Source organism: Python bivittatus, unplaced genomic scaffold, assembly GCF_059951505.1.
Source record: "Python bivittatus isolate LINGU-HERP-01145 unplaced genomic scaffold, Pbiv_v1 ctg000790_np1212, whole genome shotgun sequence".
NCBI classification, from domain to species: domain Eukaryota; kingdom Metazoa; phylum Chordata; class Lepidosauria; order Squamata; family Pythonidae; genus Python; species Python bivittatus.
Window position 1 is genome coordinate 1,973,376 of NW_028277110.1, and position 13,095 is coordinate 1,986,470.

Genomic DNA, 13,095 nt, shown 5'->3' on the forward strand with positions numbered 1-13,095 from the left:
AGAACTGCTGACAGTATGTGGAGAAATATGGGATTTCAGCAAAGCTATGACCGGGTACTAACATGCCCTTATTCTAAGAATAACACACTTTCTAACAGACCTGGACAGATAGGTGCGCACATGCATACTCTTAACCTTTAAAAATGCACAATCAGTGTTATCCACTGAAAGGATGGGACTGTGGCTGGGAGACTATGGTTTACAATAGTTTTCTTCCATGGAATGAAAGTTTTATTGTAGATTTAGATACAGGGCTAAAAAACCAGACAAGCTTACAAGTGGAAATTAAGTCTGTAAGAGCAACTGAAAAAAGGAAATTTTAAAGTGAGTTCTAAACAGTGGCAAGGAAGAGAAAAATTGACATGCCTGAGCAAGGATCCTAAAAGCAAGCACTCAGCACTGGTGGAGTGTGTGTGTGTATATTTATCATGCTTTAAACACATATGCTCTAAATCACTCAAATTCAGAGATAGCAGACTCTTCCCCATTCATGTAAAGCACAGCATTATATTGTTACTTTGTTGTTTTGGCCACTTTCAGCTGAGCCACAACGATTAAATTCCTATATTGTGCTAAGTGACAATGACAGGGTTTGCGTAAATGAAATGCTAAGAAACCACATTATGAGTTACTATGATATGCAAACCCACCTGACGGATGGGTTCATATATATCACACTAAGTCCTAATATAATTAATTTGGTTTGACCTAATGCAATATGTGAATATAGCCACTGTGATTTAGCACCATCTTGAATCATAATACAATGATCTGCTAACAAATAAGTGTCTGCACTACTATTGTGCACCTGGTTTCTCTATTCCCGTAATCAATGCCAGGATGCTATCCTGATCAAACTGATAGAGTAATATTGTGAAATGTAAAGAGTGCAATGAAGAGGTAATAGTGTAACTCAAAACACCTAGTCTGAATCAATGACTAGAAAATGCAACGGCCAACACTGGGATATTCAGTTTAAATCAGACTTTCTCCCTTGCTCTAAATAATAAATTCTCTTGCTTCAGATCAATGCACATGTACTATGCAGAAGCAATTCTTAATGTGCACAAAACCTAGTATATGGTCTGAAGGTCTGTGATATGCTTGCAGTGGGTTGAGCTGGAGCAATCTGAATTTTGTTTGTCTTCTGATCAAAACCTACTTTCTGCTCTTAAATTATACTACTTTTCACTTATCCTCCAACATGTTATTTTAATGTCCTTTACTGCTGTAGAAATTTTGAATGAAGGTACGATCATAAATTCTAGTTACTGCTATGTGCAGGATACACAGACAAGGGGGGGGGGAATTTAAATGCAGCACTGGTAATGCTTTATTTTTTTAGCATATTATTCTATCCATGTGCCAGAAAAGGAATTTAAGACAACAAAAGCAGCAATATTTAAGGGCATTTTTAAAACCTAAGTATACAGTATTTATAAGAATAGCAATTATAAAAGGGGAAAAAGCTATACTTTTATCTTATCTTGAAAAATGGTTAGAGATTAGAGCTATTGAGATTCTTATTTTTATAAGAAACCTAGCGTGGCAGTGTTTGTTAACTTTTTTGTACTATGAACACTCCAATGATGTCACTCAACATCATATAATTTCCAGTAATCAACCTCCCTTACATTCTCACCATTTAATAAAAGACATTTTTCAAACAAAAGAAACAGGATGAATTAAGCAGTACTGTATAGATTTTTCCTACTATGCTGAGCAAGAAATCATACAAGCATTTCACAGCCCTTCTTGAATTTAATTCTTTCTCTGCACTATGGCACAGGAATAATGCTTAAATGGCTTTTCTGAATGTAGCGAAACTCATCTGAACAATGGTATGTGCTGCAATAGATTAAATCTATTTTCTTTTTTAAATATTACTATTTTCAATGCTATTGAGCAACCTTATCCTGTTGTCATTTCCTAACTTCCTTGTACAATTGAGCTTACTGATTTTAAGCTGACATCTGAACAGGAAGTAAGAACCAGAAGACATACAAAACCTTTACAGATTATAGATGGAAAATATCTTGGGGCTGTAGTTATTGCAGATGAAATGTCCAAAAATTTTCACAAACTCAAGAAGCAATAAATCACGTTTTTAGGTGCCATAAGATTCTGCTGCTCCTACACGAATTATCCTTTTAGAACTAAACAATCCTGATACCTCTGTTACCTTTCTGAATGAAAGCAAATAAACATTATCATGCCTATATGTATGGCTTAAATGAGGACAGGGACAGATATTCCCCAGACTAAATGATACACACATGTCAATTAGTTTTTCCCAGACTAGCACCTTCTACCGCAACAACCACAATTCTACAAGCAGCAAAAGTCATGCAGGCTGGGAGGTTAGGAAAAGTGGGTCAGTACTTTTGTAAAACCCCAAAGAACAATCTCATATTAGCACTGCCAATTCTGACTGCAGGAGATGCATGCATTCTTTAGTGACATAATACACTGGTTGCTGCGAGAGTACAAAACTGGTAGTATTGTCTCAACTCAGTATAAACAGACCACATGAATAGAAATATAAAGCCTTTGTAATAAAAGTTTACATATTTGTATGGGCAATATCAAAGAATAAAGATAAAGCAGATGTTTCTCACCAATATGCCTTCTTGCAGAACATGAGAATTACATCCTTTTTGTACTATGAAATACCCACTTCTTTAGAAAGCCAAAGTGATGCAAACTTAATGCTGCACTGTAATTTTTACTCCATTATAACAGGAAACATACAGAAGGGAACAGTGAAAGTTTTGATGAAAGTGCATATTCCAGCTGACCGCATTTAATGTCAATACAATTCCAAGAAGCAACTAAAAGATTCCTGATTAGTCAATAATAAGCATTATCTGTGTTGTCTATAAACTGCAAAGTAACATTATTGGGCTCAGATCTTTGGCTTACTAGTTGTTCTTGCCTAATCCCAGAAGCTAAGCAGGGTTGGCCCTAGTTAGGACATGAATGGGACCACCTGGAATCCCAGGCTGTTGGCTACATTAGGAAGGAAGGAAGGAAAGAAAAACATTTTGGATTAAGGCAATTTTCAACCACTTTCATAATGCTGCCAAACTAATTGCATGGATGCAACCACTGGGAATCAAGTTTTTAAAGGAGAAGGAGGAAAATGAATCATGCCCTTCATCCACACAGTAACACTGATAGACTTTACTTACCAAGGAGCATAGGTGGGCATGGAATATTGCAAGCACAGCAGACAGTTGATGAAGAAAAAAGGGCATTGGAAGAATATCTGAAGGACAGTGAAGAAGATGTACTGAAGCTAGTACACCATGAAGACTTACTGAATACCAAAGAGACCAAACTGGCCTACAGGAAAGACCAAACGAAGAATAGAAAAGAGACTTGGCAAGGCAAAGTATTACAGTACACAGCCAGTACACAAAAAAAATCTAACAGGCAAAGCAGATAACAAGAAGACCTGGCAATGGCTAAGAGCAGGAAAGTTGAAGAAAGAGACAGATGGGCTAATTCTGGCTGCATAAGACCTGCCTTAAGAACAAAAGCATACAAAGCCAGAATTGAGAAGACAGCAACAGACAGCAAGTGCCACCTCTGCAAAGAAGCTGAAGACACAGTGGGCCACCTAGTTAGCTGCTGCAAGAAGATCGCACAGACTGACTACAAACAATGGCATGACAAAATAGCAACAATGGTGCATTGGAATATCTGCAAGAAATACCATTTGCCTGCAAGCAAGAACGGGTGGGACCACAAAACAGACAAATTAACAAAAAATGAAGAAGCTCAAGTGCTCTGGGACTTTAGAATTCAAACAGATAAGCACCTGCCACATAACACCCCAGACTTAACAATTGTTGATACGAAAGACAAAAAAGTCTGGATAATGGAAATTGCAATACATGGAGACAGCAGAATAGAAGAGAAAGAACTAGAGAAAATCACAAAATACAAAGACCTGCAAATAGAAATAGAACAATTGTGGCAAAAGAAAGCAAAGATAGCACCAATGGTAATAGGCGCCTTGGATGCAATCCCAAAACATCTAGAGCATCACTTGAACACCATCGGCATTGACAAAATCACTATCAGTCAATTGCAAAAGGCAGCTTTACTTGGAACAGCTTCCATCCTGCAACGATACTTTTAACACCATCAAACAACAACATCTGCCTATCCCAGGTCCTTGAAAAGGACGACAGGTGGATAAAAATGCCAAATTCAGTCTAAACATCTGGCTGACTGTGCGACCAACAACCACAACAATAATAATGCCTTTAGGGTTAGTGGTCCCATATTGATCCCAAGGAACTTCAATTTTCCCAGCAGTCTTCTAGCATATATTAAAAACTCTTCTTTCAAGAAGGCCATTTTAACCACCCATATAAAAAGCAAGGGTGAGCAACTGAAATTATTTAAACTGCTAGGCTCGAAAAGCCCAGAACCACACTACCTTATCTTATCTGCTTGAAGTGTTAATAGAAGGCTATAGACCTCAGAGGCATCTGGTCAAGAATGTTCTTTATTTGGAGGCAGATGTATAATGACAAGAATCACTTGACAGGGCTTACTTGATCTCTTACAGAAGACATATTTTAAATTTCAGTTACTTGGAAGAGGCATGTCTATTTGTACCACAAAGAGATGGGAGGAAACAAGCAAGCAAGCTCAGGAGATAAAACTGTTCCTCCACTTTATATATTTTGGTGTTTGCTTTTTTAAGTAAGGCCGAAACAGCAATCACCCAATTAACCTAACACAGGTAGGCCCTCTTCCAAAGGCCAGCAGAACACCACTGATCCTGTATGACAGAAACATTTATCTCACTTCACATCTTCTCTTTAACCTTCTACAAAGGCTGGGCAGGACTCATCATCAAAGTCTTGACAACTTAACTGGTTTGTTTAATCAAAGAATGGCACCTTTTCTCACAGTTTTACACTGTGGCTTCAGCAGATCTAATCTCCCATGCACGGCAAACTGCATCTCCTTTGTTTTACCCAACTGAGAAGCAGTCTTGCTGCCCACCTTTGCGCCTGCTCATCCTAGAAAGAAAAGAACTGGAAGCCATCTGATCAGCCGAAAGCTATCAGATATATCCATTTAACCCAGCATTATCTTATCCTCAGTAACTGGTATCAGCTCTTCGAGACCCCAGGCAGAGTCTTCCTTACCACCTGATGCTTCCCCTCACCCTTTTCTTTAACTGAAAATTTAAGATAAAGCCTTCTGCTTGCCAAACACCTATGCTGCTTCCCAAGGTAGGTAGGTAGACAGACAGATCTAAAACAAGTTAAATATGACCCAAATTGGGATCTGGGGGCTGGATCTGAAAAGACAGCCCAGCACCCACACCTCAATACCCAGACACTTTTTCGACAACTGCTGCAATTAAGGGTCTATCCCCCCCACTGACAATGCAAGCCACAGTTAGCATTCAAGGAAGGGATGGCCAAAGCGAAAGGGACAGAGGGGCTAGGGGACTGCCCACTTACTACGAGTGGCAAGGGTGACAGGTCCCGGGATCAGGGGGATCTGGCAGCAGCAGAAGGGATTTGCTTTTCATTTCAGCGAGGAGTAAAAAGAGGAAAATAACCCCCCCTTTGTCGGTTACAGGCTAAATCAGAACCCTCCCTGCCCCAAGAAGAGTCTGCCAGCCGGTGGAGCCCAGGCATTAACCCATCCTACCAGCTTGGCCCACCAAGGGGGTGGGACTCTGCCCAACCACAGCCCTTCAAGCCCCCCCCCGGCTCCAAGCCTCCAGCCCCATTGTTCTGGACACGGGCCCCGAGAGGCCCAAACCCAGCCGGGCTCGGAAGCCCGGCCGCTGGGCCTGATCAGGCCCTGGTTAGTCCGGTCCGGACGGTCCGCCACCCCGCGCCGGGTTCATACCCTCCCGGAGTCCAGGCGGCGGCGGGAGGCGGGCAGCGGCTGTGGGAGCCCACCGCCTGTGGGTCCTGCACGGGGAGAGGGGAGGAACGTGGGAATGCACACGCGTGTTCGGCGTCCCCCGCCCGCACTCACAGTCGAGGTGCTTCTTCTTGGGGCCCATGACTTCGTGGGTGGTGGCCTTGCAGACGGCCTTGGCGATGGCCGAGCCGGTGACGCTGTGCTGCGCCGCGGTGATCCGGTCGGTGATCGACTGGCCCGACATGACGGCGGCGGCGGCGGCGGCGGTCCCTGCCCAGCTCGGCTCCGGCGGCCCCGAAACAGCGGAGGACTTCCCCGACGCCTCTCGGCAGCGGCGCAGGGCGGCAGGAGGAGGAGGAGGAGGAGGAGGAGGAGCGGCGGCGGCGGCGGCGGCGGGCGGGCGGTCGGGCAGGCCGCGGGGCGGAGCGCCGCCAAGCCCGGCCCAGCCGCCGTGCAGCCTTGGCCGAGCCGAGGGGCGCCCCTGGTCGCCTCCCTCCTGCCGCGCGCTCTCCCTCTCTCGCGGGCGACGACGACACGCGGCTCCCGGCCGGCCAGACCCCCGCCCCGTCCGGCCTCTGGCCGCCGCCGCCTCGCCTCGCCTCGCCTCAGCGGCCCGCGCCCGCTCCAGACAAAATGGCGGCGCCTCACGTGACCGGCGGGCCCGCGGCGCCCCTCGCCGCCGGCCACGCCCCCGCCTCGCCGGCCACGCCCCCGCGCCCTCCCGGGGGCGGGGCCAGGCGCTCCTCGCTCGCGTCTGCCACCGCCCTGCGGGAGGCGCCCCGGGCCGGTGGGCGCCCGCCGCCCGCAGGAGGGGCCGGGCGGGCCGCGCCGCTGCGGGGCTCCCGGGGCCGGCTGGCCTTGGATCTGGGCGCCTGCCTGGGCTCGCCCCTGGCCCCGGGGGCGGGTTGGCTCGCTGCCCGACGGCGGCGATGGGCTGATGCCCCGCGCAGCTGCCTTTGCAGCCCGGCTGGCAGGTGGCGAGGGCGGCCGCCCTTTGTTTGCGGGCGCAGTTGTGCATTCGGCGGGCCTCGATCGGAAGAGCCCCCGTGGCACCCTGCCATGCATCCGGGGGGGGCTTTGGGGGGGCTTGCGAGGGCCTGGGTTCGAGCTGCGCGCCGGGTGAGGTTGCCAGCCTCGCCCGGCTGAAGCAGGCCCAGGGCAAGGCAAGGCAAGGCAACGATTGCGCTGCAGCAAACGCGGGCTGGGCCGTGTGGATGCTGCGACCTGCGCTAGGGAAGGCGAACTGACCTGGTATCTCACCTGGCCGCTGCTGGTGTCAGAGTCTGCACACTCATTCCGGCGGAACGAAGAGCCTTCATGATCATGGTTGCCCTTGATAAACAGGGCTGGCGCCCGTAGGATCTGCCTGGCTGACCCGACCTGGCAGGGTTGGCGCGCTCTGGGCTCCTTCGGTTAAACAATGGGTCATCTCTTGGGACCCCGGAAGGGTGCCTTCCCTGTAGCGGGGTCCGTCCTCTGGAAGGAGGCCCCCCACCCGAGATTCAGACAGCCCCACCCCACTGGCATTTGGAAGACCCCTGAAGACGTGGCTCTTTGCCCAGACCTTCGATGAGGGTAATGGAAGCCCCCTTTGCTGCTGCTTCGGGCCCATATTGGTTGCTTACATCTGCCATCTTTGTTCCTTTTTGCTTTTTGTCTTAGTTTTCTCCTTTGTAACAATTTGTAAACCACCCAGAGCAGGGTTCCTCAACCTTGGCCCCTTTGAGACGGTGGACTTCAACTCCCAGAATTCCCCAGCCAGCCTTGCTGGCTGGGGAATTCTGGGAGTTGAAGTCCACCCATCTTCCAGTGGCCAAGGTTGAGAAACACTGTGCTAGAGGCTGCCTTCCAAAAGTGGGTTTGGCCCTTAATTCCCCCCCATCCTTCCCTTTTTTGGGGGGGGGTTTAATTATATAAGTTTATTACTCTTTGGGGGGAATTGTCATAGCCATTCTCCATAGGCAGTTTCCCCATAGTTGCCCCCCTTCTTTTGCAGTTATTCTATATAGTAGATTTAAATGGGTGATTTAAATATGTAGCCCACTGTCTCTCAATCTTGGCTACTTGAAGATGTGTGGACTTCAACTCCCAGAATTCCCCAGCCAGCTTTGCTGGCTGGGGAATTCTGGGAGTTGAGGTCCACCCGTCTTAAAGTGGCCAAGGTTGAGGAACCCTGGCCCAGAGTCACGAGGCGCTGTATAAATTTAATAAATAAATAAATAAATGCAAATGCCACATGACACAGCAGGGCAAACTGGATTTTGCCATGTTTCCTTGTTTCGTTCCTAGCAGTGGTAGGTACAGTATTTCAGATACTTTCCCAGTGCCAAATCTCATGCGGCTGAAAAATCGAAGCGGGGGGTAGGAAGAAATGGTTGTACATGAACTCAGTAGATATTCTCAACATCTGTAAAATCCCCAGTTGTAAGGTTGGACATTTACTCCAAAAAGTATTTAAGTTCCCAAGGTAAAAAGTGAAGATGTTAGGGTTCCCGCTGGGATTCCGTCAGAGAAAAACAAAGGGGAGAATGAAAGATATAAAATATGTTTTGAGCAACGCAGAGAAAAGATTTCACATTGGTGTTTGGGACATCCATTTCAGCACTTCCTGGCCCTTTGGGGCAGGATATTTCATAACTTTCATCATCGACAGCCACACATTTGGGGGCTGCTTTAAAGACAGGTTATAATGATTTGCCACTACAAAGGTAGTTAAGCCAATTTCAGAATCTTCTCCACTAGGGTGTTAACAGATGTAATAATCCCAGGGCTTCAGATTGGCGTTTGTCAAACTGGGTTCTGGAGAACTTGAAACTTGAATGGCTTCTTCAGGACTAAGGGGTGAGGTGGGGAGTCTTCACAAAGGACTAAGCCTTAAAAGAGTTTCTCTCCCTTAGTCCCTTGCAGAGCACAATCAGACTTGCAAGATTCTGTTATTAGAGCCACTCTCAATAAAAGTAGTTTAAATCTTTATGTGGAGTTGATTCCTGGTCTGGTCTACCTGGTGGGGCTGACATGAAACTTGCAAGTCTGATTGCGTTGGCCTCCTCCCCTTCTTATACCCATCTGAACTGGGGAGGTGTCTGTCTGAGCCTCTTCCCCCTGCTTTCTGCTTATTTTATTTTATTTAAAATATGTATACGACCACCTATCTTGTGTCAGTTGTTCATTCTACTTCTGAAGTTCAGAGCTGAGTGCTCATATTTGGGGAAACAACAATACTGCCATCCAGACACAAGAAGGTTCTTCATGGAGCTCGTTTAGGACCCGCTCCCTCTTCATAGTAACCTAATTCTGAATTATACTGGGTCTACCAGATCATGATGATGGTTTGTCAGATGCTGGTAACCTTGACTTCCTGTAAGTCTTCTACTTACCCATCAATAATTCCAATTTTAGTTGCTGCTCCAACCTTGTAAATACCCTTTGCTTAGAATTAAGATTTGCTCCAATCGATGCTATCATTCCAAAGCTACTGAAGATGTAACTTTTCCCAAGAATCTTGGGCTGCATAGTATGGTTCTCAACATGTTAATTTCCTTTTGAATTACTTATATTATTTTATTTGAGGTTTTTAATGGTCGGTTTTATTTTTCAATATTGCTATTATAATTTGTCCTTATGTTGTGGCTTTCATGAGTTATTGGTTATTTTAATACATTTATGTGTGCTGTGGACATTTTTAACTGTTGTGGGTGTTTTTGTTAATAGTTTTTTTAAACAGCCAGGGGTCTGTGTTGATTTGATATATACAAATAGAGTGAATGAATGAGGCTACACTTAAGGATTCACATGGAAGTAATGAATCAGCTGATAATGCACGAGAGTTTTTCCCAATGTCAGGCAGGCCAGATATGTTAGACTACACCTCCTGTAGTCCCCAGCCAGTGGCTCTGATGACTGATGATGATAGCAACTGTTGTCTAAGGCCACCTCAAATACAGTGAGACCAGTTGCTGGCCAGGCATCTGAGCTTCGGTACAGGGAATTCAGCTTCATCCCATTTGTTTTTGGCTCCTGCGCAAAGATGGGTTATTGGTGACGGTGCTATGCCAATCGCACACAAACGCTTGCGCTGAGATAACAATGAGAGCTTTGACAAGGCTTCCAGACTCCGATTGCATCTGGAAAAAGCTGAGTTCAGTAGCACCCTTAGGAAGAATAGGATCTTTTAGTCTTAGCAGTGGAACTGTTCATCAGTCCTCCAGTATGAAACAAAAGAATAAAAAAAAAGTCCCTTTTAATCTAAACTAGGAGAGAGTCCGACCATTGCCCTTTTGGGAATGATTTAAAATGTAATCTTTAGGGCCATGAGGGTTAAATGACATAAAAAAGCTTGCTTGCTTGCAGTCTTTTTAAGAAGAGCCCGTTCCCAGCTGTAGTTCCATCTAACCTTGTTGCAGAATAGAAAGCTGAATGATAGCAGCAACAATTTTGGTTTAGAACTGGATGAAAAAATCCACCTGCACTCTAGTGTCAATATATGTGTATTTGTGGAGAAAATTATTACTGGCAGCTCTCACACTTTTAGACTTTCATGATGTCAGCGAAACCATGAATGGTTAGCCATTGGAAGCACTAGACCTGGAGAAGGAAAGAAAGAAAGAAAGAAAGAAAGAAAGAAAGAAAGAAAGAAAGAAAGAAAGAAAGAAAGAAAGAAAGAAAGAAAGAAAGAAAGAAAGAAAGAAAGAAAGAAAGAAAGAAAGAAAGAAAGAAAGAAAGAAAGAAAGAAAGAAAGAAAGAAAGAAAGAAAGAAAGAAAGAAAGAAAGAAAGAAATTGGGAAAAGATCCGTCAACATCGGATAGGAAGCTGCTGAAAGGTTATGCAGTAATGGATTATAGCCAACTAGTATTTTAGTTTGCATTAACAGTGCCCAAAGAGACCTGAAAATACTACTTTGAGAGTCTGGGGGCCTTGCTGAGTGGAACCGATTTTGGTAGGGGTGGACCAAGTAGGTGACCATGAAAAAACAGACAGAAATATCACCAACCCACCTCAATTTTAGATATTATCATTTTATCATCACCTTATCTTAGCTAACAATCAATAATTGTAGGATATCATAATTTAAGGAGTAATAATTACACTATAGGATAGGCCGTTTGACTTCATGCATAAATGACATTTAGGCGGCCAAATTATAATTACAATATAGATTTTACTTGATATTATTCTATCTAAGATTTTTAAGTAGACATGTGCATTTTTAGTTGTACTGGTCTATAACTGTAATAAACTGATTGAATTGAGAAAGTAATTAATTATAGAGTGGTGCAAGAAATTAAAGTCACATGCAGCTTGCTGGAAAAAAAAAATCCCCAGAATACCTTATTGATTTTCTCAAGAAGAGACAAATTATAACTATTAGCTGGGCCAGAGGGAAAGCCTTGGACAGCATGGCGTGTTCTCAGAATTATCTCTTTATTGTTTTACTCAATAAATTATATATTTATTGTGTTATCAATTGTTGTACACTGCCCAGAGTCACTTTTTGTGAGATGGGTGGCTACATAAATTTGATAAATAAAATAAATATTGTCACCATGATGAGAGCCAGCCAACTGAGGATATTACTCAAACCACACTCTAGTTTAGCTTTGACTCCCCAGTCTGCCTTACAGCCGTGGCTTTCAGCCACCCAAATTTTAACCAGATCTGATGCTGCTCAGCTTTCTCCAGATCGCCAGGGTTAGCTAGATACTGCCACCTGCTGTGACTCTGTGCTGAATAATTGCTCCCCAAACAACATACAGTTTCATACTGCTCTGTATAACGTGTGCTTTGCATAGACTCAATCGTCTATGATGGTTGACCGCTAACTTACAAGGAAGTCAACTTCATGGACAATCTTGGTGTTTGAGATGATGCAAGCTCCCTGTAGGGTTGTATGACTATCTAAAATGGACCTTTACTTCTTTAAAGGATACGTACAGTGTCATAGCAAGTTGAGTTCTTGAACTGGTATCATCAACCATAGCTTCACCAGTGGAAGTGAAGCATAGTTCTACAGCTGTGTTTGGGGAGATAATAGGAGGGCTCTTCTCTGTCCAGACCACATAATTCCAGAAATGTAGTTGGTAGAAAGACCTATACAAAATGTGATGTGCTTCCTCTCCTAACAGAAAACATTTCTTTGATGCATATACAGTAACTAATTTCATGCATAATGCACACAAAGTTGCCTTGTATCATGGGTCAACCAACAGAAACTCAAAGATTATGGCTGAGGAAGGGTTTTATGGTACAACTGACCTTTTCGTTTACAGAATTTTAAGCGGAACCCAGAAACCGTCTTCAATTCGTAATCTGCACGTTCTGTTTCCTTTGTCTGTTTCTTACCACAAACGAGAAAACGATGGAAGAATTGACAATGCCTTTTTAAAAAATCTAGCTTGCATTTAATTTTTCCGAGGTATTGTATCACAAATATATCCAAATATCTGTGTCTGTGTTGTGTCTCTTCTTCCTTTTTCTCTTCAAGTAATTATGCGTGGCTGGAGCTAGCGGAGGTGGTGAAACTGACAGCTTTGATTAGAGAAAAGACATTGACTAAGTTTAATGCTAATTGGAAGCCCCTTTTGGCCTTTTTGCGGGAAACAGGAAAAAAAATGAAATTATGATATATGGATTTGATGATTAGTAAAATTAATAGTTTATAGAAAAAAATGATATTAAGTTGAAATCTTAGAGTAAGAGTTTAACGTATGTTTTACTTCTATCTGCTGTAAAAGAAGTCAGAAATCTTTTTTGTGGGTGTATTTCTGCTTTTTTCTTTCTCTGCACTTTTTCTTTCTCTTTATTCTTTCTTTTTTTCTATTCTCTTTCTTGATGATTAGTTCTTGTTCGTTTTTATCTTTGTTTTTTAAGTTATTAAAAGAAATGTGTGACTGGAGCTTCTCCTTCCCCACCCCCCCATTCCTTTAGTACCTGCGTAACAAAATGTAAATCTTTTTTCTTTCAAAAGGATGTGTAGACTAGCTACATTCCCTCTCTAAATTTTATGTTAAAATGCTACCTTTAATGTCTCTGGACCCAGCAATAAAACAGGTGCTTGTGAAACAAATTGGTTGTCCGTACGGAGGACAGCATTGCTCTGATTTACAGCTTTTTCTTATAGCTGCATGTGAACTGTGGGAAAAGCTCATCAAAAATAAGAATTCATCCACTTTCCTGAACTGTACAGTTCT

General features: G+C 43.9%; 1 protein-coding gene across 2 annotated transcripts in view; it reads right to left on the reverse strand.

The window, feature by feature from the left end:
• The window catches only part of LOC103049978 (phosphatidylinositol-binding clathrin assembly protein-like), a 43,147-nt gene extending 36,596 nt beyond the window's left edge, over positions 1-6,551 (reverse strand). The window contains exon 1 of one of the 2 annotated variants that reach the window (XM_088129239.1): positions 6,022-6,549. In XM_088129239.1, coding sequence (XP_087985365.1) covers positions 6,022-6,151 — 130 coding nt within the window. In that variant the 5' untranslated portion in view covers positions 6,152-6,549. Of the gene's footprint in view, positions 1-6,021 lie in introns of both variants that reach the window. The other variant, XM_088129240.1, reaches the window with a different exon arrangement.
• Positions 6,552-13,095: the final 6,544 nt, after the last annotated feature.